Here is a 24,560-nt window from a genome sequence, read left to right as displayed (position 1 = left end):
ACATAATTCTCAAATATTTGGAGCTTCACCATTATAGTTTATTCGTTTGCTGCCAGAATATTAGTGCTATATTTCTTTTTAAATATCCACTCAACCAGTGCTAAATTGCAGTGATCGCTGTGGAGGTGATTTATGCCAGCTATAAGGACCCTCCATAAGTACTCACCATTCAAACAAATGCTTGCACCGATATGCCATTACAGGGAGTGGCTGATTGCACAAATAAGAAGAAAATGGCAATATCTCTTAGTGAATTAAATGCGCTAGCCTGTCATGCCTCTGCGTTAGTGCTGCTAGAGTTTAACTGTTCTTGAAGGGTAGAATATAGGTGTATGAATTGTGATCCACTGGGCAACATTTAATGCCATCCTATAAAATAAACAAATTAAAAAGACAGTTGGTCCCGTCCGGTGGCAAAAACTGGTTTTGAAAGTGGAGATCAATGTATTAGAAGTGTTATGTATTATGTAGCAGCTTGTTGCAATGGTAGACTATTACATTTGGGATGCTGGCCACTGCTAGATTGTAAAAGAAATAACATTAATGCCAGCACAAGACTCTCTTAGCCTTAGGTGGTAAGTAGGACCTTGAAAACTTCTTATTTAAAAACAGCAGGCTTGTATAAAACCAGAGCTGACATCCCTGCTGTTCCCATACAGTCGTGCGACAGCGGTGCCCAGAGGGGTGCGGGCAGACATCGAACTGATTTCAAGGAAACATCTCCCTGCCTTGCCTTGCAGAGTTGCTTGACAAGCCCCGCTGGGATATCTCAGTCTTGGAGGCCGAAAGGAAAACCCTGTCCTTGTAAACACATCTCTGACAACTTTTATGGCTCTGCTTTCTGGAGCTCCATCCCTATTACTCTTCTCTGTTGCGAGATTAAACCTGACACCATGAAGGATGGATAATACTTTGCTTGTCTGACATGCTTCTGTGCCAGGTTTCCAATAATACAAAATAAACTTGGATTTAAAAAGAAAGCTACGGCTACCCTTTGAGAAGGAGAAGGTACCAAAGTATGTCATCTGTATGCATTTTCCCTCCTGGTTTATGTTAATGTTTGAAAGAGCTGTACCTTGCCTAATGGTCTCTCGAGGCTGACAGACCAGTCATCTTTTTAATCCATGGGTCTGTGAGTTTTTTGTATTCCCCCAGTGTCTTTGTAGGAGTGAGGTACGTAGTCCTCTCCAACGAAGAGGATGCCCTGGAGAGGCTTGCATCCCCCTCTGCATGGGATAGGGACTTGATTCCTTCTTTCTTTCTGTATTTCCATTTGGAAGGGAGATGAAGTCCTTTCTGCCCATTGGGTGTGAGTTCCCTCCTTAGCAAGCTGTCATTGCAGTCTTGTTCTCCTTTGGAAAGAGATCCCCTTGGGAATTGACGCTTCGGAAACCTGTTTATTGTAGGCATCCGTTGCAATTTGCTCTTTGCAGCCATCATTTCATTTTAAATAATGTACTGCTACCTCCTGCCAGGGTGTGAACAAATGGACTATGGTGATGCGCTTGCATGGAGCCAAACGGACCGTGCTGTTCCTCGCACCTCGAGTGAAATAATGACATGGCTCGATGCCACCGTCGGCTCAGCAGGTGCCACGGGAGAGCTGGTAGCTATGGGAATGTATCGCTCTGCCAAAAACTCAAAATAAGGTCTTCTTTCCTCCTAAACAGGATCTTTTTCCCGTCATCTCATGTGCGTTCCTGCCCAAACCCATCTCTGTTCTCCCCAGGCCCTTTCAGCTTCATATTCCCCTTCTCCTGGACCTGTTGGGAAAGTCTCTTTGTTTTCCTTTTTGCTCTGTTGTCCATGATGCTGTTGGATTTGGCTTGATAGGATGTGTGTGTCTGAACATTTGTGTACCACAATTGTGCAGAAAATGATTGTGAAGGATGCTAATTTGCTCTCTTTTCAATGGTTAATACCTTAATCTGACAACTAATGTCTTGCCTTGTCAGTGAGCTCTAGCCTGCATCTTTGTCTGGATTTAGAAAAGTAATTTACAGACTTAAAATTACTTGCTTTTACCATCACTTTGCTCCATGTTGAAAGGATAATTTATCAGCAGATATGCTTGTCCTGTGTATGCTGGTTATAAACTGTGAAATACCTTTTTCTCTATTACTCCAGTCAGGCTTGCTTGCATTTTGAATATCAGTCTTTTTTGGACTATTGGTTTGACACACAGCAGGATATACATTGATGTCTCGGAGCTTTTGATGGTGTTGTCTTCTGTTTTGTACATGGAGTCTGTTTGAGATGCCCATGCTCTGCTTTTTAATTTCACAGGATACAAATTTTTCCCTTTACATGCTAAAGAAGGGCTCACTGTGTCACAGAAATACTATTTCACAGACTGTGAATATCTTTACCTTTGTACTTAAATGGGGATTTTCAGAGGAGCTGTCAAAAGTAACCAGTGATCCATCAGAGGAAAAAAATGGTGTTTTTATAGACTATTCTCAAGGTACATGTTTGTGTTTTTTGTTTCTGGCTTGTGCTGGACCTTCTTTTTATTGCAAGTGAAAACATTACTAACAGCCAGCAGCGCTGTTTTCCCCTAAGACAAATAAACTGAGGTTAAATCATTCTGCTTTGCCTCGTGTTTACTGTCTCAGGTGTACCACTGCAGTTGGTATATACTGATGTTGTCCTTTCCGAACAGCTCTATCCTTTTATCCTGGTGATCTGATAACACTCTGAATCCTTCCCTGTTATCAGGGGGCCCAAAACAGCCTGAAACAGAGAGGATCCCCTGAAAAAGTTATATCTTCCTAAATTATCATTCATAGCAAAGATGAGAAGGTGAGGAATGGCACAACCCCGTTTAATGTGAGTTGAAATGAATGCATATGGATTTTTGAACTTGGCAATGTCTTTCTAAATGCTGTTATAAATAGTCTTTTATAGCTTCTTAGGGAAAGCTGGAAAACCTGGTGGCTGAGGGTCTCGAGAGAGAGGTAACTGCGGTTTTCCAGTGCCGTAGTCTGCCGCGCGGCTGGGCATTGAGCACCATGGCTAAGCCCTGCTGTGCATGGCTCGGCTGCGTGCAGGGCAATTTTATATATGGGGATGCCATATATTTATATATATGGCATTTATGTATGGTTTGGTAGGGGACTGTCCATATAGGCACTGGGATCTCTCCCGGTAGAGGAGGTGGAAGGAGCCTGCCCAGGGTTTGAGGCAGAAGGTAGCTGGCAAGGGGGCATGGGCATCCTGTGGGAGCTGTGCTCTGGAGGAAAAATGAACCCTGCAGAGCTTTCCTGAATGCCCACTGGCTCTCTCCAGTTCCCTCCTAAGCAAGGCTGTTGCCCTCAAAGCCTTCATCGCTGTGAAACGGCCGCTGGTGGTTTTGAGCCGAGGTTAAACACCGTGTCCGTGTTCAGAAAGGTGCTTGCTCCATGCAGCGTCAGTGGAGAGCAGGATGGATGGGGTGTGTTTTCTGGGATGTGGAGAGGTGGTACATAGAGGTGAAGCTGCTGTTATGTTGGCACGTTGTATATAGTAGGGTGGGGGCTGCTGGGACTGTAGTGCAGGAGCTAGCAAGAGGTCTTCTAGGGGCTTCTTCAGGGGCTGGTAGGGAGGTTCTCTAGCTGCAGTGAGCAGAGTGACTTTCCTCCCTTCCTTTCATTCTTTCTTTCCCATTTTTTTTGCCTGTCTTATTTATTTGTTTGATGTATTTGTGACTCATTTCTGCCTGGGAACAGGGCTAAGCCTAGTAGAAGATTGCCCGAAGGCATCCCTGGTCGCTGCTTAAGCATTAATACTGCTTATAGCTCACAACTGCCTTTCCCATAGGGTCCCTGTGAGCAAGCTTGTCCTGCAGGGAAAGGCCATCATTTCTTCATCCTCAGTTTATTCTCTTTGATTTTCAATTTTTTGTGCTTTCAGGCCTGGGTCCTCTTAGCCCTGGTGCTGCTCTCCCAGTGGGGGCTGCTAGAGGTGAGCAGTGGGAGCAGCGTGCAGCCAGCTCAAATCCCGAGTGGAGGCATCTACGTGGGGTTTAGTTGGATCAGAAGTGTGCTTTGGAAGTGAACCTCCCAACTATCCTCACTTACTGTGGTTTGGTTTACATTGAGGAGCTGTCTTGGTGCACTTGGGCTCAACTCCTTGTGAATGAAACTTAATGGAAATATGTGCTCCAGCCCAAATGGGCACCCAGTGCATGGAATTGGGCTCAAGCTGGTCCAAAGGAATAAAAAGCCCTGAATCAAGTCTAGCATTTTGGTCCTCCTCCCCAGCTGTTTTGCTCTGTAGGTTTTCTCCTGGTCTGTGCTGTTTGCTGATGTGTCTATACCTTGTTAGTCTCCTCTTGAGCACTGGTTCTTTGCTTAGCCACTGAGCCTGGTGGTGACCCTACCCCAAAGTCTTCATGCTGTGTGCTAGCTCTGGGTACTTCAGCAAAGATGCCTGATTCCTCATTAGGACGTGTTCGTGTTCTCCGTCATATCACAATCATGGTTCTGGTGTGGCATTTGGCTGTAATAAGCTGTAAGTAACTGCCTGATTTGCAGAGATAAAAGGCTGGATATGCACCAGGAGCCTTAATGGGGATCTGCGCTTGCTGGTGGCCCTATCAGTGATCTGGACGAGGGGATCGAGCGCACCCTCAGTAAGTTTGCAGATGACACCAAGCTGGGCAGAAGTGTTGATCTGCTGGAGGGTAGGAAGGTTCTACAGAGAGATCTGGACAGGCTGGATCGATGGGCTGAGGCCAGTTGTACGAAATTCAAGGCTCAGTGCTGGGTCCTGCACTTGGGTCACAACAACCCCATGCAGCGCTACAGGCGTGGGGAAGAGGGGCTGGAAAGCTGCCCGGCAGAAAAGGACCTGGGGGTGTTGGCCAACAGCCGGCTGGATGTGAGCCGGCAGTGTGCCCAGGTGGCCAAGAAGGCCAACAGCACCCTGGCTTGTGTCAGAAATAGTGTGGCCAGCAGGACTAGGGCAGTGATCGTCCCCCTGTACTCAGCACTGGTGAGGCCGCACCTCGAGTGCTGTGTTCAGTTTTGGGCCCCTCACTACAGGAAAGACATGGAGGTGCTGGAGCGTGTCCAAAAAAGAGCAACAAAGCTGGTGAGGGGCCTGGAGCACAAGTCTTACGAGGAGCAGCTGAGGGAACTGAGGTTGTTTAGCCTGGAGAAGAGGATGCTGAGGCGAGATCTTATCACTCTCTGGAACTACCTGAAAGGAGCGAGGTGGGGGTCGGTCTCGTCTCCCAAGCAACAACTTATAGGACAAGAGGAAATGGCCTCATGCTGTGCCAGGGGAGGTTTAGGTTGGATATTAGGAAAAATTTCTTCACCAAAAAGGCTGTCAAGCATTGGAACAGGCTGCTCAGGGAGGTGGTTGAGTCGCCATCCCTGGAGATATTTAGAAGATGTGTAGATGTGGTGCTTAGGGACGTGGTTTAGTGGTGGACTTGGCAGTGCTAGGTTAACAGTTGGACTCGATGATGATAAAGGTCCTTTCCAACCTAAATGATTCTGTTCTAAAGAGCAGCAGAAAATCATCAGGCTTCCTTGGAAATGTTTCCTTGCAGAGTCCTAGGAGCGATGTAGATGATACCAACAACACCTGGATTTAAGCTGTGTCTCAGATGGTTCTTGGGGCTTGCCACTGCTCAGGAGCAGATGTAGGGCTGGGATGCACTTGCATTTCTTCCATACATGTGTCAACACATCCCAGGTTTTGTGTGGCTGGGCAGGTTTCCCATCTTCTCCTGCTGTGCAAGAGAAACATCTGCCAAGGTCGTGGCAGATGAGCTCTTGGCCATGGCCAGCAGCCTTTCGTGGACTTTGATGGTCACTTGCTGAGCGTGGAGCGGGGGGATGGAGGACTGGGAGTCTATTCCTTTTCAAGTCACCGTTTGATTTCTTTTTCTGGGACTGGGGTCCCAGACATGCAGCTGAAGTGAGCCTCAGGCCCCTGTCACTTTAGATCATGTTTGTTGGATAAACATGCCCTAACTGTAGGTTTTACACTTAAATTTTTACAGCTGCAAAGGGCCATATAAAAAGCCCCATAAAATTGCCTGGATTTATTTGGCTAAAGACTGCACTGGGTACATCAGCATCTAAATTCTTGTTCAGCTTTTACGGTGTGCTGTTGCTCTCAATACTAGCTTGCTTGTTTTCCCGTGATTTTCACTAATGCAGGTTTCCTTCTTGCTGTATTTTAAACTAGCCTAATTAGAAATTTTTGACTTCTGCCTTCAGAGCCTATCTGGGAAAACCCATCTACGGGGCGCGGGCTGCTAACACAGGCTTACTGTTGTTTAGCTTATCTTTCCAGCTTGAATGGTTTAATAGGTCAGTCAAGTATTAAAATGGGATTTTCACTTGGATATAAAATCTTTTTTAAAGGTCAATTTTTTTTCCTGCAAACGCTTCATAGTCTCTGCATCCTTTTTGCTCCAATAGAAGGTTTTAAACTTGAATATGATTTCATATTTCTCTTTTTTCACCTGCCTCCCTGATGCTGTGATTATAAGGCATATGTCAATATTTGAGAGGAATAAATTGCTGATGACTCCAGCTTCTGTTTAGTTTTATGAATCATCTTGGGGTCGTATGATCTCAGCAACTGCATTAGTGACTTGTGATCTCTGACGGGACTGCAGCCAGTGTGCCGCTTGGTGTTGGACTCCCTTCGCTCTGAATATTCATTACTGGTGTTTGCCGGTTGCTTACTGATTGCAAAACCTGGACTTTCTGGAGCTGTGAAGCAGCAGAGTGACTCAAAGACGACTCACGCTCCCCATTTCACTCTGGCGCTTGTCAGAACTCACCACGTGCAATGGTTGGGGGATTTCTAAATGGCTGTGAGCCATTTTATCCTCTTTCACTACTGGAAGAAGTTCTGCACATCTGCATGTCCCCCAGTCTATCAGTGCAAGGCAGAGGAGGCACTCGTTGTGTTTTAATCTTTCATTTTCCATATGTTCTCCCAGTTCGGAGGAAGGCTGAGCGCAGGACTGGTCAATGCCCGAGACAGTCAATGCCACCGCATCAAAGATGTGATATCTCTGCTGCCCCACCAAAAGCCACCCCACTTGGAAACCCGGCCTCCCTCCCCACTTGGAAACCTATGTCATCCCTGCTTTGTGGAGCTGGTGGTGGCCTGGAAGCCCCCACCTGGGCTTTGCCCAGAGTTTCTTTCGAGAGATGGGCCAAAATGAGACTAAAGAAGAGCAAAAGTGATGGAGGACATCTTTCCTCATTTGCCCAAGTGTTTTTAACTTTTACTATTTGCCAAGTAGTGGTAGAGTGAGGAATTAATGGGATATTGTATTTTTTTGTGTCGGGAGAGCACAGGCATCATTCACATTGCTCCCTTTGGGTGGAAAGCAGTGGGCGTGAGCTATGCCTACAGGGTTTGATATTCAGCAGCTGGGTGAGCATGGAGTAAGCATGGGCTTCAGTGCCGGCATTTCCATCCTTTGAGGATGAGCCCAGCTCGAGGTCTGCAGCTGTGAGCATGCAGCGGTGGTGGACTGAGGTGCCTCGCACAAAACCGGGGAATTGCATTATATTTTAGTGCAAGCTCAAACACAGCGTGTACGTGTGTTTCTCAGAGACTTAACATGATATGACTCTGGTGAACTGCTGAAGACATTTGTTAGCTGCCCTACAACAGCTTTCCCTTTCTCTCTTCCATCTTTTTTTTCTGTAAGGAGAACACGATACGCTAAATGATTAAACTGGGTTAGATTTATCTGCGGACATTTCCCCTTCAAGCTGTGGCACGTGGCCATTTCTCATCTCTCTGCCCGCGTTCAGGTGGGAAGAGGCGTTGATTATATGGGGAATATATTATTTCTCTCTTCTCTCCTCGCAGGTGTTTACAAAATATGGGAAATGCTACATGTTTAACTCAGGAGAAGAAGGACGGCCTCTTCTTACCACAGTTAAGGGTGGGACAGGCAATGGACTGGAAATCATGCTAGACATACAGCAGGATGAATATTTGCCAATATGGGGAGAAACAGGTAAGACCTTCTTTTTCCTCCTGCAAACATGCATGTACTGGTGATTTTTCTGGAAAGACCATCCCATCCTTCCCAGCTAGTGTCTAAACCAGCTCTTGAAAGCAGGAGGAGCTCAGTCTGTACAGAAATGAGTTGCTTTTCTCCTCGGTGTCTGCAGCTGCCATTTGGGACCAGCATTTCCATAGTTCAGCTCATCAGTGAGCGCTGGACTTGGGTGTCTTGGCACCAAAGTTTGGGATGCCAAACCGGAGTGTCGTCACCTGTCCTGGGACAATGGTGGGCATTTGTGGGTGACAGGAGGTGCGGTGTCTCCTTCAGATGCTCCAGCATGTCCCTCTTTCCTAGAAAGGCGTTTTTGGGAGGCCACGTTCAAGGTGGACCTCCAGCTGCTGTCTGTGTTTTCCTCCTCCTTGAAATCTGGGGACGTTCGTTGCCCTAATTGTTGTCTTTGCATGGGTTAGGGCTGCCTGGGTGGACCAAGGGCTCAGCTCATTGCACTCAGAGTATTTGGGATGGACGACATCTGTCCCTTAACGAACCCAACTGGGTCAGGCATCTTCTGAAAAGCCAGCGCGCTGCACTGCAGCCCTCTAGTCCTGGCACAGAGAAGGGCAGAAGGTGCTGACCAGAAAGGCTGGGGCTGTGTGCTGTCTCGTAGGTCTCGTGGATTGGGACAGCAGCACTGGCAGTGGATGTGGAAACACTGCCGGCTGCAAGGGCAGCTCAGCAGCTCCCGTCATCCCGACTGAGCTGCCACGGTCAAAGTTGCTGGCAATGCTGGTGCCAGTTTCTTTAACAAACCCTGCTGCAAAAACGGCGTGTAGGAGGCTGGGCTCTGCAAGAGGGGTGGCACGGGCAGGGGACGACATGAGGAGTGGTACGTGCCACCAAAGCCACCCGTTTACAGCAAGCCTTATCAGTTCTTCAGCAGTGGCGGCTGCTGTTTTCATGAACCCACGTTGACATTTTAAACAAAACATTCAAAAGCGTTGGAAAAATTGCCAGCCATTCTGTTTCTTTGGCAGTTGCAAGGCAGAGCGTTGCAGTGGGAGTTTTTCAGGATGAGGTTGTCTGTGTTTATTTTTGGGTATCAGGAAAGGGAGAGGAGCAAATATCACTTACAGTTTTGTGTTGCCATTGCTCTGTCATCCTGTGCAAGTGAGTCCCTTCAAGCACCTTTCAAACTTCGGCTCAATAGCAAAGGGGAGAGTTGGTTGCATTCATTCAAAACTTAAAATTTATTTGTGTTTTTTAAACAGATTCCCACAGTCCCGTCAATCATGTAAAATTGCACAGGCTTTTATAGCAAGAGCTTTGCCTTCCAGTTTTTAGCTCGTAGTCAAAGTCAGCCTGATCTGGCCCGGGTGAGGGGGAGGAGACGGTGATTTGAGATAATAATTTCTGACTTGTTGCATTTGTTTGAAGTCTTGTCCTTTTAAAGGCAAAACAGGTTCACAATACAGAGTGGGAAGATGAAGTGCATCGTCTACCTCTGATGCTTTATCATTACGGGCTGCCTTGGGGGAGCTCCTGGGGGCAGAAAACCACCATGTCGACAGTTTGGGGATGTAGCAGGCATGAACAGCCACACCACACGCTCTATATGTACAACCTCATTGGGTTTTGGACCCCTCTGAGGCTCCTCACGGAGACACAGACGTTATGTCACACCCTTCTTGCTTTAGGCTTGCTTTTTAGAGCTGCCTTTTGGACACGCTTTAGGAGGAACCCATCCAGAAATGCACTGCCTTTAGAGCTGTGCTTTTCTATTGCTGCGATGCTGGGAAAGGTGGATCGGTCTCAGCTGGGTAAACCGGACTCGTTACACAGGAGACAAAAAGAGAAAGAGGCAAGTGGAGAAGTAAGCTGGGAGGACAAAAGATGAGGGAGGAGGATCAACTAGGTCTCGCTTTTGCTGTCTGGCAGAGAATCTGGACAGGGGAGCCTGTGGCAGTGGGGAGGAGGTTTCCAGTCTGGTACCTCCGCGTCTACGAGCATTACTGTTGTCCAGAGGTTAGGTGGGATGGCAGCTTCTGCTCTGGTCACTCCCTTTAGACAACTTTCAAGCCCTGCATGTGGCAGAGGTGCTTGAAACCTGGCCATGGCTGTGGACTTGAAACCTGAGGGGGGGAGAAAAACAACCCCAAATGCATTCATTTTTTTCAAAAATCTTGCGGCTTTTATGGTCTTTTGAGTCCAGACTTGACTTTTGAGCACATGTGGAAGGAAGCAATGTACCCCTTTGATTTTCAAGGCACCCCTGATGATGTCCTGCCCTCCCATGACCTAACCACTGCTAATCTCGTGTATTTAATTTAAATTTCCACTCAGCTACAGATTAGAGGCATAGGGAGGGATTCTCATGTTCCTAGAACAGAGTTGATGTTATGGGGCTGGATTGCGCTAGGATAGTTGTTAAGGTCTCTACCTGACCATGAAATGCTATAAGATTCAAGGCAAAACTATATAAATAGAGTTCTTGATTTGGTTAAACTGTATAGGAGAAGCTCCTGGAGTCGTTGCAAGCAAATTTGGCCATGTTCTTACAGGTCCATGTAGAACTGCTACTTGACTTTGAAGCTCATAAAACATTAATCTCTGCCTTTCAACAAGGGATGTTTTTATCCTCCACATTCGTACAGCACCTTGTACAAGCTGTCTTCAATCTTCATTGAGCTCTCTGGACACTACCAGAATAAAAATATTAACTATAGTGCTTAATAGTTGCTGTTCCCATGGAAACACTTAACTCAGCTCTTAGTAGGTAAGTGAAGGAGTTGATGATTTCCAAATATTTGCATAATAATGTAAATGTGTTTGGAATTAAATCTCCTCAGCTGCTACCACTGGGACTGTGCAAACTTGGCTCTCCAATGGAAAGCTTTGTCAAGGGCACACAGCTCTTAGCAGTGAACTTCAACCCTTGCTATGGAGAGGGATGGGGGCGTATGTGGGGTGAGATCTTCACGTTACAGTGCCAAAGCCACGTGTAGGCATGGGGAGGTCCAGCCATGGGGATACCTCCAGGACGGAAGGAGTTAAGTTTTTTCCTCCCAATGAGTTAATATCTCCATATATTATAACCTGAATTGTTCCATTCACTCCTTAGCTCTTTAGATATTTCTACAGACTAGTTTTGCAGCTCCATTCTCCCAGTAGCCATCCTGTACCCAGCAACTGCTCTTTTAGTTGCCTCCTAGGCAATGATTTTTGTGTGGTTGAGTTACTTGACCTTTTTTCTCCAGTTTCCAACTTCTGCCGTGTCCCTCAAATGTGGCTGCTCAAACCATTTCCTTTCCCAGCTGGTTGTCCCATGTTAATCCAAGTTTTCCCAGAGCTATCTGGAGCCGTCCCCACCGAGCTGCTGTCTCAGGCATGGTGTTTGCACCCCATTAGGGCTTCACAAATGCTGAAAGTGGACCAACCTCTCCCATCACCGCAGGGAGGTCTTCACATGGAAAAATATGCATTTCTCTGGCCCATTGTGGTGGCCTTGGCTCATGCTTCCTGCAAGGGTCTGTCCCAGAGAAAACAGCCACCTAAAGAGCCCTCCAGGCCCCAGTTTACTGCCTCTCCATCCCAGCCATGGCCAGGACACCCCATGGGACCTTTTCTCCTGCACCCTGGGTCCCTCAGACCCTCGTTGGCACAGAGCAGTTGTGGTTCTATTGGATGCAGGGCTGATTTTTATCAATGCCAAGTTCAAACGGTGACATCTTATTCTGTATTTAGTCTTGTAGCTGCTTTGCTTTTTGCTCCAGATTTGGAGATGCCATAAAACCGCATTCTCCTTCACAGCCCTGCATGAAAATAGTTGGCGCATGGACTGAAAAAATCCTGATTTTGCTGCTGGCTGCATGCCTCAGGATCTCAGCTTTCTTTTTTAAACTGTTCTTTGCAATTCAAATAAGAAGTGAAGAAGGAAAATATTGGTTCGTAGCTTGGGATAGGGCTGCTCCGGGAGCTGCTGCCACCATGTCACATTGGCATATGCTTTGTAATACAAAAACTGATTTAATTGTTACTGACTCGGCAAACAAAATGAAGTGTATTGTCATTCTAAAAAGACCTTTACCGAGTATCCATTAATATCTTGGGAAGCTGAAATACCTTGTCTAACGAGTTGCTTGTAATAGAAAAATACACCTTTTGCTTGACTGCATATGCAAGCCCATTATTTGAACATGTTAAATTTATGTGCAGTCTAATTTTGGAATAGCGAGCATACACAGACTGTTTCAGTCTTGATTTTCAAGTGCAAAGAAAAGGGTATTTTGACTGTGTCTGGATGTCATGGCATCAGGCAGCCTTGCCATCTTTGGGTGTGCAAAAATATTGTGTCAGGACTGTCAAAATCATGAGGCGCGTGGAAAAAAAAGACGATAAAAAGAAAAAGAGATGGAAATCTCTGCCTTTTGAATTTTACACTTCTAGAGTTTATATTTTCTGGTATTTTACTTTAACCATGAGCGTTCCAGACATGAAAAGAGTTGGGAAAATAATTTGTGGCTGAAGTCTTCACATCATCTTTGTGCTTTAAAGAAAGCGTTAGATATTCCAGGTGGGAATCATGATGCAAACAAACAAAAAAACCAGCAATCCTGCATGGACATAAAATGCAAGATGGAAAGATTTATACCAGGGAAAACTCTTTCCAGTAAGCAAGAGGGAAACGGCAAACCACAGACTCGGAGTAGCGTAGGTGGAAGCTGCAGCCACTCGTACATATGGCACGGAGTCTCCCAAATTCTGCGGTTACGCATCTTTGTCTCACAAGATTAGGCGCCAGGGAGTGGCGGGGCTGCGGAGGGTGTTTGTTTTATTGCACTTGATAGGGAAAGCGGCAGAAATGCAATCAAATATAGTAAAAGAAACTCTAATTTATAGCGGTGACTATTTGATTGGAAAGGGAATCCACTTCTGGTTAATCTTTCTGGAGTGGCCCAAGGTATTATATAGTGACCTAATACAGCAGCACAGTAAATTGGAAATCACTCAGGCTACAGGGCTGTAAATAAGAAATACAATCAGAGAGTTCTGCGTTTGTGTTTCAGAAATTGTTGGATAAAGATGAACATTTCATACCAATTAATCAAGTAACACGCTGAATAAAAAAAGGGGGATGAGAAACACGCTATAAAATTCCACTAAGCAGCAGCATGAAATCTATAAAGCTTGAGGCTTCAATCCACTTAGGAGACTATCACGTAGTATTATGGACTGCTATTATTTAACTTGATAAAAACCACAGGCTACAAGCAAGACTTTTGATCTAGGTCACACAGAGAAAGTTCTCAAGCCTGTTTCCTCCACACCCAGCCCATTTGGATTGCAATTTATTATTTGTTTCCCAGCAGGGCTCTTTCGTGCTGTTATGAAGTGGTGGGTACCAACCCCTGCCATCAAATGGTGGATGCGAGGGAAAAACATTGGTTGGTGGCCAGAGGAAGCCCCTCTCCAGGGGACTGGGGTTTGGGAAAAGGAAAAGCCGACGGTGTGTGGTGGGAGCTCAGGGGCCAACCTCTGCCGTGCCCGAGGTGCTGGATGCTCACCATCCCTCTGGGCATCACTGCGGGGGGAGCTGAGGCATGTCTGTAACATTAATCCAAATTAGCCAGAGGTGCAGGTGGTCTCGGTGGCATTGAATTTCCATGCCACTGCTTTTCTTCCTCATTAAAGCTGCCTTAATTCCGCTGATCTCTTTCTATTTCCAAATTGAATTCAGATAAATTGAATTAGCGTGGCTTTAATTTTGAACCAGAGCCTTCACGCAAGCCCTGATGCTGTAGAAGTTAGATCAGATTTGTTTGCAGCTGCTGGCTGTTCTTGGAAGAGCCGTTTGGGTCCTCCTTGAGTCCCTAGGGGGGGGAAGAGTGACAGTGGTGCCATCCATGCTGTGACGAGCAGCACTTCTCAGCCAGCCCTGACCTTCCTCCAGCTGTACCTCTCTGGGGACTGGCTCACGGTGGGATGCTTGAAGAGCAGAGACGTGGCTTGGGACATCACGCCAACACCGGCACGAGCCTCGCTGCCTCGCTTTCTGCACAGCTTGGGATAGGTCATATTTTAGAGAAGGTGTCTCTCTGGTGGCTTTTTTTCTGGCAAAGAATAGGTTATCAGGGCTGTGCTGAGGGATCTACTGCCTGCTTTGGGTTTTGGGATCTGTAGTGGAGCATCTCCACGACCTGCCTGAAGTTTGGGATGCTCCAGGCGTCAGACCAAAGGGATTTGCAGCACAAATCATCCACATTCGCTCCTTGCAACCAGGACCACGGCAATGCTTTTGGCTTGAGACAGGGATGTTCCTTCTCATTGCTCACAAAAGCCCTGATAACTTTTGGGATCCTGCAGCTGAATCGCTGTGGAGAGGACTTGGAGGGGGCGAGGGTGACCCCAGGCAGATGCGGGTGGCTGGAGGCCAACGCTGCCAACCCTGAAAATTCATCTTGCAAAAGTTTACTGATGCGGGCGCAAATTGAGAGCGTTTCCATGGTTTCTTTGATTTTTTTTTTTTTTCCTGCCCTCTAGGATTTTGTGCCAGGCAAACCAGATTTAAACAGCATCTCCGTGCTGCTGAGATGGGTCTGTGGAGCGTTGCTCCTGCTGCACTACAGCATCTTATTGCGAGGATTTTTACAGCAAGGAGGGACAGTTGATTTAGCTCAGGGGTCAGATGTGTCCCCCCGCTTCCCCAAAGCCTCCCCAGCCCCGGCACTTGGTCTCCAGCTGTGCAGCCTCTGTGCACAGTGCATTAATAAGCCCAAGTCCTGGAGCATTTGATTTGCCAGCTGTGGAGAGGCACAAAGCACTCACTGTCATTTACTTCTGCATATTAATAGGATTAGTGGCGGTTCTTCATAAATCCAGGCCTCCTTTTGCTTACAAGGGATCTGAATTCAAGTGGTGGAGGAGGCAGCTGGGGCTCCCCCAGGTCACGGCTGCAAACCTGCCAGGCTTCTGGCATGGTCTGAGGGGCTGTTTCGGATTTACACCACGGGGAATTGTCTGCAGGCTTTGAGCCACCGGCGTTAACCGCGGAGTTTGGGAAAAAGGAAAAAAGGCACTGGTTTGTGCATCTGCTTCATGCACAGCTTGTGGAGTTTGAAGTGGAATAATTATAATTAACATAAAACTCGTCTCTAAATATAAAATAAGTAGGAGATGACCTGGGAATGGAAGAAGTGATGGGTAGCAGCAGGTACGCACCATGGTAGGATGGTGGGCTCCGGCAATGGCTGGTAATGGCTTGCACGGGAATATATTGTACGTGTGTTCATGCAAAACCCTGAGCACGTTTTAAAATGGGAAACTGCTTCCTAAAAGTCCATGTGTTAGTGCTGACTTCGGGGCTTCTCAGAGTTTTTGCAATTTCTTTTCCATTACGGGGATGTTGCGAGCAGTTGCCTCCTGCGTGCAGCCGCGGCTGCCTTAGGGCAGCTTTTTTGCAGATGAAACTCTTGTTTGCCTTGGAAGGGTTGGTTTTCAATTTCATTTATCAATTAAAATAAAAAAGGAAAGGAAAAAAAAAAAAGAAGAAAGGCAGGGCAAGGTGTGTGTAAGAGTAACTTGCCTTCTCCAGCACTTTTCAGCCTGGAGCATTTTCACCAGCTGATTAACAGCCCATGTGTGTGCATGTAACAGTGCAGGGGGATGAAATGCTGCTCCCTCTGGAAGGAGGAAAGACCAAAAAGACATTTGTTATTCACTATAAGAATACATAATGGTTTAAGATGCAGAAAATGATACTGAAAAATCTGGAAACTGCAGCAGGGACTTGGGGAGCCAGAGCGGGACAGCTTTGCTTGGCATTTAACCAGGGCGCTTGGGTTAAAGCCCTCTGTTATTACAAAAGAAGCATCCCGAGATCCTGAACTAACAACTTTCCCTCCTGATTAGCTTCAACTAATCTTTTATTAAGGAATGCCAGATAAGATACACCAGCATTTCACTGCAGTTTTATTCGTGGTCTTTAGGGGATGTGGCAGCGTGCTACCTTGCTCTCAGTTGTGTGGGGGGCTTCGGTAGCTGTTGGCTCCTAACCGTCTGCAGGGCAATGGACAGATTTGGTGATGTCAAGCTGCGGTAGCGGTGGTGGACATCCCTCCCCAGCTCCTCTTCCACCCAACACCTTGTCTTCCAGCAAGCCCAAGCAGAGAAATGAATCTTGGCTGTCGTTGGATTTCAATTTTTGCAAGAGCTTAGAGCCGCAGAAAGGCACAAAATCGAAATCTGAGTAAGTCAGGACAGCCACAAAGCCATAAACCTGATATCCCCCATCACCAAGGGTGAGCCTCATGTATCGGCTGTTTATGAAACTGCGAGGTTTACTGGTGGTAATCGGTGTGTTCAGAGCCCTGCACAGACACCTCTGTGCCAGAAATATTTTAGATTACAGTCTGCAGTGAGAGCCCATAAAAGCGATGGAGAAGATTGAACTAGGACAGTAATTTGTTGCATGACATCAAACTCATCCTTAGAGAGTCAAATTATCCTTGCTGCTTACATCCCTTTCTGCAAAATGAAGTAGAGCTTCCCGTGCATAAATCTCCTCTTGCTTAAATATAAGCTATTAAATGCTACCACGAAACGACTTCTGCTGAACTGCAGTCAGTGCCGCAAAGGGAGAACACTGCTTACTTGAAATGATGCAAAAAGTTTAGCATTAGCAGGCAGCAATAGTTAGCCAAGGCAATAGAAAACCACCCCAAACCCTGATGACACAGGGTTGATTCATCCTTCTGAAGACTTGAACGTCCAAAGAGATAAATGCTACTTATAAAGCAGCAGTGACCTTGAGCAGAAACAACACCGAGGCATTTGGGCCAGAAGAACTCGTTGCTTTTTTGCAATAGGAAACTCTGATCTCAGATCAACTCATCAAAGGCAGCTTGACCTTTAGGAGGCTGGTTGGTGTCACCTGAAGGGAGGCGTAAAATGTGCTGCATCTTGGACCTTTTCCTAATGAGAGCAAGAATTCATTCAATTAGCCAGGTTTCCCAGGGAGAAAAGGTCAACGTTATTTCCACCTTCCACCAGCCCCCTGACAACCAGAGCATCCACAAAATTAGGCTGCCACTAAAAATTAATTGTGTTTGCCTGAGCACACTCATCAATAGCGCCGGAGTGGAGAGGCAGCTCAAAGGTTACTTGGGTTTTTGTGTCTGGGCTGTGTCATTAAGGTTGTCACATAACCGATATATTCCCGTTTGCGGTGAATTGCTCTCCAGGGCCTCTCGATGTTATCATGGAGCTGGAGAGAGCCAACGCAGTTGTTGAAAAAGCTGCTTTTTCTCTTTTGTGATGTAGCAGGTACTGCTGTTTCCATGTGCCCAGGAGATTGTCAGGGGTTGATCCCGGCTCGGATTGCCCCAAGGATTGATGTTGGCCATCCAACACAGCTTGTGGGATGAAAGGACTTGAGGCAGGGGAGATTTCAACTTGGTATTAGAATCGAGTGGTTGTTTGTTTGTAATAAATAGGGGGAAACGTTCATTTGTAGCCAGTCTTTAAAGTTTGGGATTTCTGAGCACAAAAGAGGTGGGGTTTTTAGCCATCAAGAAGGATCACCTCAACAGCTTTGGCAGCTGGTAAGCAGACACGAGTGTTAAACGTGTGGGTTTTTTGCAAGGGATTTCCTCACCAGACAGCACAGGCGAGTCAGTAGCATCCCCATGTTTTGTCCATCATGAGCTTGATGCTGAGGTCCTGGTCCATGAGCTTTTCTAAGGTGCGCATTTCAGAACCATCCTACTGCAATCAGCACATCATGCAACGTCCACTAGGTCCAATTTGTGCCAGTTTGGCAGTAAGACACCCAGAATTAATAAATAAATAAATACATAAATAAATAAATAAAATCACAGTGCTTGTCTGCTGCAGGTGTCTCATCTCCTCCTTTCCCAGCACCCAGTCCCCTATACAGACAAATATGTGCAGAGCAGTTAAGACATGGCTTGGAAAGCTGCTCGTATTCTTGTGCTTCTGCTTGAGAAGTTGTGTGAGCTACTGTGACAGCAAGGCTTTTTCCTTTGTAGGACTGGTATTAGCAAGCACAGTGAGATGTCCCCAGTCACATAATGTTGTTAAACTGAAGGCTGTAAATATGTATCAAAGACTTAATGAGAAAATCCTTTAAGGGATGTAGATGCTTCAAAAGCTTTTCTTAAAAAAAAGCTCCAAAGTCAGGAAATGTTCATTTAAGGCAAAACTAAAGGAATATAAACTAGAAGCTGGCTTTGAGAAATCTGGTAAAGCAGAGATAAGGCACCTAAAATCAATGGATACGTGTTCCAAAGCAATGCCATGCCGCATTAAAATTAAATACGCATTTAATGCTGCAGCTTTCATTAGCGTCTTTGTGGCTGGTGTGTAAAGTTAAATGTCCGTAGCCGAAATATGAGCGCTGAAAATAGCGAGAATTTGTGGGGTAGTAAGGAGACATGAGAAAAAGCCTGGCATGGCCAATGTTGCAGCTATCGGCCGGTGCCCGGGTGGCTCGCACTGAGGTGGCAAGGTTTGGGAGCTGCTGCCTGCAGCCTCAGTCTTTGCTGTCCCAGGAGCTGCAAAGGTGCCTGCAAACATCTGATTTTTATTGCTGATTTTTCTGAGCACTGGGAGTGAAGTATTGGTGACTGTGGTGAGGTTTTGGAATGCTCTCTGCATGCACTGGTTTTACGTGAGGATAATCCAGGTCATTACCCCCTGTCTCTGGTCTTGACCCTTCTCCGAGTGTCTTCGTTTCCCTCCGGGAAGGCAAAGAGCTCAGCGCATACTAATCAATCTCACAGAGGTACCAGGAGATTTTGTGGCTAGAAAGCTCTTTGAAGATAAAAGTCTTTTGCAAGTGCTAATTAAATTTAATTGTATTAATCTCTTTGGTGCAGGGATCATCATTTTGCTCCGACTTTGTTCAGCCCGTAGCGACACGGGCTCTAGTTGATGTTTGAGACCTCCCAGGTGCTTCCTAAGGCAAATTGCTGTAGTCCCCACGCGGTGTAAAGCTGTGCTGAGGATGACGGTGGAAGGGTTTTCCCCTCCTGTAGATGCTCTGGAAGCGTTTCACTTGTGCTGAGCAACGTGAGTAGAGCCCGGCGGTCTTCTCTTAAAAACACCACTGCTTCAGCCAGGTCTGAAGGAGCAAATAATGTGTCTTTCCTGAGATATGGAGCAAATAAAATATGTCTTTCCTGAGATAATGCAGGACTTTGTGAAAGAAATCGAGAAGCCCCAGTGCCCACGCCCCGTGTAGGAGTGCTCCATGAGGGTTTCCTGCAACTCCTGGTGGCTGCTCCTTACCTCATCTCATTCCATCATCAGGCAGCATCACCAAATTTTCATTGGCCTTTCGGTTACGGCTCTCTCCTTGCTTGTTTACAAGACAAAATAGCCAGTGGTCCATGTTGAGCATCTCTGTCAAAGAGCACAGCTGTCTCTGGTTGCACTGTGTCTCATTGCAGTAATACAAAGTGCTCAAAGGAATCACAGATGGCAAAGAGCATCTCGAGCCTGCTTCTGGATGGCTGGAGAGCAGGTAAAGACTATCTCATCAGAACAGAAGAGCAGAGGGGAAAAAAAAGAGTTGTGATTAATTATTCAGCTTTTATGGAGGTTAAAAGAAGGGCAGGAAAGAGTCAAAGCTCCTCTCTCATCAGCTTGCGAGCAGTGCATTTCTGCCGCTGTATGTACTAGATCCCTGATGGTCTGATGTGTGGAGGAAAGATGAAAAAGGAGAAAAAACCTTGAGTGTTGCAGGGTCCTTATCAGCTCTGCTATGTCTGTGCTGCCAGAGCTCCAGCCGTTGCAATGATACGGTGGTGGCACCTTGCTGCAGAGTTACCTGCACCAGCACTGGGCTTCACTTGAGGTGGTTGGAATGGGGAAGGAGTTGACACTCTCTGGTTTAGAGAGGGTGAAGGGGAAGTCCTGATAAGTCTTCAGGTATGGGAAAGACTAAGTTGGGGAGAAAGGGAGGGACAAGCCGTGGTGGGTAGGTGAAGGATGAATGGACTTGGGTGGTGGGGAGGACACTGCATGAAGCCCTGGAAAGATGTCTTCTCCTCCTGTTCTCCTTTGTGTCTGTAATGGAGTGAGGGAATCCCATCTTCACTGGAGGCTTTAGGGACAGGTTAGATGGCAGTCCATCGGAGGAGGCTGGGACTGCCGTGATGCAGCCCTGGGGAGGAGGTTGGGTTTGGTGGTCTCACCAGGGCTCTTCCAGCCCCGGCTGTTGAGACAGGTCACCTGCAGCGTGATGTGTGGGTGATGTTACTGGTGACCTGTGCTGCTGTCACGCTGGCATCTTTCTTCTGCTTCTTCAGGATGCGTTTCTAACGCTTTCTCATTTTTTGGCAAAGTGAGGTGTGCCGGGTCATGACTGTTGATGGGGCTGGATGCCTTTCCTGCTCAGTGACAGCAGAGTGAGATCGCAAAGCCACGTAGCAATAAAAACCGAGCTGTTTTAGAGCTGCGTGGTACGCAGAGGCACCACTACCTGGGAAGAAACCCAAGCATTTCAGGGCTATCTAGAGTTGGTTTTGGCATGCTGCCACCACCGATGTATACTTTGCTACCAAACACCCTGCGAAACTGGGAAGCTTTAGGAAAGAGGACTGCGCCTGTGTTTTGTTTATCAATTTTAATATTTTTGTTGTGGTTATTACTTCCACGACTACTGTTTAAGGAGAGGCTTATAAAGATTAAGAGAGGGAAATGCCATCTGCGGAGTTTGGCCAAGTGACAAATTATTCTACGTGATGTCGTTACTCAAATATTTTGGAGAGTGTGAACAGCGGAGAAGGGAAGTGATTGCCATTGCCTTCTCTCAAATATATACATACAGAAGGAAAAGTCTCTTTTCTTCCAGTGGAAGGTCAGCGTAAGAAAATCAGAATAGGTGTCTTTGGAAGCAGGGATGTGAAAGAGGTTTCTGCTCTTAAACAGCCCCGTATACATCCTGAAATGTGCCAGACAGCTGGAAGCAGAAGTCCTTCTCTTTATGGGGAAAGGCCAAAGATAGCAAAGGATTCATGCAGGGGCCTGGCGAAAAAGGGCTCTGAGCCAGCTTTGCTTTTACCTTGTGATCTGGTCACCTTGGGTCCAGGCCAAGAGACCTTCAGCTCGCAGGGACGTTGTTTTTGAAGTCTCACTTTCAGGCAAGAAACCCATTTTCCACCAGTTCTGAGCGCCATGGCACTGTACACCCAGCGCTGGCGTTTCAGCCGTCCAGCATCCTCTGCAAACTAATTTATTTTGCGACACTTCAGCACCTGTCGCAAAGTTGGAATCTGGTCCAGGCTGCTGGTCCCAGTGGGGGAGCAGAAGGTCCCCCCCAGTTTGCTCCTCCGTGATCCAGACTCTTTCACTGGTGGCCTCTCTCCATGACTTCACAGATGTCTTCCTCCAAGACACGCAGGTCATGGAGATGTGACTCCCGTCTAATTCCAGGCTAGGGCTGAAGCAGCTCTGTGGTGTAGCCACATCACAAGGGATGTCAGAGCTGATTCTGGGGAAAAAAATGGCAAAAAATCCTGTTTATTTCAGCGGTGCCCTGATTGAGATGCATTTCTCACACTCAGAGCTCTTACCCAAGCATGCTCCCAAGGGAAAAATTGACACATTTTAATGTTACACAGTGGTTTGTTATACACCATCCCAGGAGCCAGGAACAATTTATCTTCAGTGTCTCATCGTAATGCCCTTCAGTGCAGATATTTATTTCTATAATGGTAGTAATGGCCTCACGGGGCTGTTCATATAATGTTGCATGGGCTTGCATAAATATTTCAATAATAAAAACAATAATTAAGCATTATTGCTGCAATACAAGTTAGTATTGAACTCGTGAAAGCTGCAAACTCAGAAAAGCAAGAACACTTGTGTCTCTGGCCCCTGGCTCCATCCCACGCCACTGCGGCCAAGGGAGCAGGGGTGGGCTTTGGACAGGAGTGGGCCAAGGCTTTGGGGGCTGGATTTGGTCATTTTGCTACCCCAGGGTGGGATGTTGACATGCAGGAGCCTGCGTGAGCCCAGGGCTGTTGCCGTAAGGATGCTGAGTGGGTCCCATGGACACGGGGACCCTCTCGCTGTGCCAGGGTGAGAATTGAGGTTTCCAGTGGCAAAATCTTTCCTTGGGGTTGGAGTTGGGGTCCATAAAACATAACGATGCAGATCTTTGGGGCCAGGTAAGAGTGGGGAGATGCAGAGGCAGCCTTTGCATCTTCATAACCCCAATGGTCTGTTCCCCTGCTCGGCTCCCCGATGGTTTCGCTTTCTGGGTGCAAAAGTGGGTGCAGAGCAAGGGCAGTCATGTACGGTGCCCACCAGGATGGTGGAGAACCTCAGCCTTTCACCATGAACCGTACAGTCTGGAAGTGAGCTGTGGGGCTGTCCCTGAGCCTTTGCAGCCAAAATCCCTTTGGGCTTTGAAAGGGCTACGCTTCTCCTTGAAGAACAAATGATCATATCCTGGCTCCAGTGCCGCAGTGGGGTATTTAAGCTGTCCATGCTAGAAATACGCTTTCTCTGCAGCCCTGTATTGTTGGCTCCAGACCTTTTGATTTCCAGATTAAATTTATTCACCATCAGTTTATCCTAGTTTGGATATTTTTTTTTTTACAAATATTTTCCTGTTGGTGGAAACGCTCTGCTCCCGTCTGGTGTTTGCCTTTGATGTATTTATAGAGAGGATTCATAGCCTTCATCTCGCCAGACGATACACAACCCAAGCTGTGTTGGACTCCTCCCAAATGCCCGGTTCCCTGCTCCGCTTCCCATCCCAGCAGCTTTGGTGTGCTTCTTTCCCTGTCTTTATCAAACAGGCTCCAGTGACCAGAACCGATGATGGTATTTCAGATGAGGTTCCACTACCAAGACTCTCTTGGAGTCCCCTCGCTTGCAGGCATCATTTCTTTGTGTGTGTTGGCACCCAAGAAGGTGGATTTGGGTGATGAACAGGGTGACCAAGCTCTGAAAGCTGGATTGGAGCCATACCACCCTCCGTTACCTATTAAAAAGAGATTTTTCTTCTCAGTAAGTCAAGCAGCCCTAAAAGGATGAGGTGGATAATCACCCATCCCTCCCCATGGGCTGTGAAGGAACCATAGGGTCCACCTCAGACTTGATGGTCAACTCTGAGATGATCAAAACACGAGGAGATGAACGTTTCCTTCGCTTTGTCTCTCTTGTAAAATCCACCTCACCTCCCCAGAATCTCAGCAGGGTCCAGCTATGCCTTGTGCTCCATCCCGTCGCTGTATTTCACCTCCTGCCCGGTCTCTCGTGCTGCCGTTTTCTCTCTCTGTGCCTTGTGAAAACTCAGAAGCACCCTCCGGTATCAGCAGTGCCGTTTTCCGCTTAAATCTCCAGGTTAGCACGGATTGATTTTTTTTCTTTTTTCTCCCCCCTCCAGCAAAATTCATTGCAACACTGCAGGCCGTGCTAGATGTAATTTTCACAGGTTATTTTTATCAGAGGAAAATATTAGACTGCCTGCTGCCATATGAGATCTGTCTCTGCCCCACCGGCCTTACCGTGGGCAGCGCACTACAACACAATGCAAATATTTTTATATATAGCATCCTCCATATGTGGTGTTGGGGGATGGCAGGAGGAGAGAGGGCTGGTGGGGGGAAACACCGGGGCTTTGTGGGGACAAAGGGAGAGAGATGGAGATGCTGCAAGGAATCAGTGATGCTTTGGGCTGAAGATGGGACATACAGAGAGAAGGAAAATCCTTTCCTGCTGCAAAAAGGGTTCCGTTTTGGTGTGCAGATGATGGGAGTGGTGGAGGCACCTTGGGAGGTCTGTGGGTGGGAAGCTGAGATTGGAGGAGCAGAAGAGACCCTGGGGGAGCATCACCTTGTGCGGCCACCCGCTCTCCCTGCTTTGGTAACCCTCATTCTGAAAAATCACTATAAAATAGTATGTCATAAATAAGCCAGCAAATAGGCAGTATGAAATTCTCCACTCCCCAGGCCCGCAGACTTTTAGTTTTTCTTCTATTAAGGTCTAAATTCCATTTGGCTGCTGGGGTAAAAATTACTAAGTGGGGAGTTTTCTAAGGAAACATGGAGGAACTGAAACTTCTTGTGGAAATGTGTGGAAAAACCTAAATCTCTCTAAAATACCCTGCATCCCAGTTGTTGAAGCATTGCTTTGGATGCAAGACCAAGACATTCACTCTTGTATCCCTGAGTTGGGGGGGGGGGGGGGGGGGGTGTTCTTTTTATCTTTTTTTCCTTTTTTTTCCCACTTCCAGAAAAGTCAGCTATTGATTTCAGGTCTGTCTTGGTCCTTACAGGACAACACTTTGAAATCTCAAACAAATGCATGAGCAGGAGAAGCATTTCCCTCACCAATGTAACTAAAATACTTTGGGCTTTTTCCCCACTCTGATAGACTAGCTCTTTCCTGGCATTTTGTTATCATAAACAGCGTCTGAGGCGCATCCTTTTCCATTAAAATAAGTGTTTGCTTAGTTGCCGAGTTCACCGAAGTGCTTTGAAATTACATAACTCAAAACACTGACATTTATAGGCAATGCAAATTAAATAGACATAACCACAGCTATCACTGC

At 46.9% G+C, this 24,560-nt stretch overlaps 1 protein-coding gene across 2 annotated transcripts in view; it reads left to right on the top strand.

The window, feature by feature from the left end:
- The window catches only part of ASIC2 (acid sensing ion channel subunit 2), a 523,103-nt gene that overhangs the window by 466,755 nt on the left and 31,788 nt on the right, over positions 1-24,560 (top strand). For both annotated transcript variants that reach the window (XM_052785064.1, XM_052785065.1), the window contains exon 2: positions 7,837-7,987. In XM_052785064.1, coding sequence (XP_052641024.1) covers positions 7,837-7,987 — 151 coding nt within the window. The remainder of the gene's footprint in view (positions 1-7,836; positions 7,988-24,560) is intronic.

The sequence above is a fragment of the Harpia harpyja genome, chromosome 4 (assembly GCF_026419915.1).
Source record: "Harpia harpyja isolate bHarHar1 chromosome 4, bHarHar1 primary haplotype, whole genome shotgun sequence".
In the NCBI taxonomy this organism is placed as follows: Eukaryota; Metazoa; Chordata; class Aves; order Accipitriformes; family Accipitridae; genus Harpia; species Harpia harpyja.
Note: the sequence above shows the minus strand (reverse complement) of the source record. Positions and strands in the feature narration are given on the sequence as shown.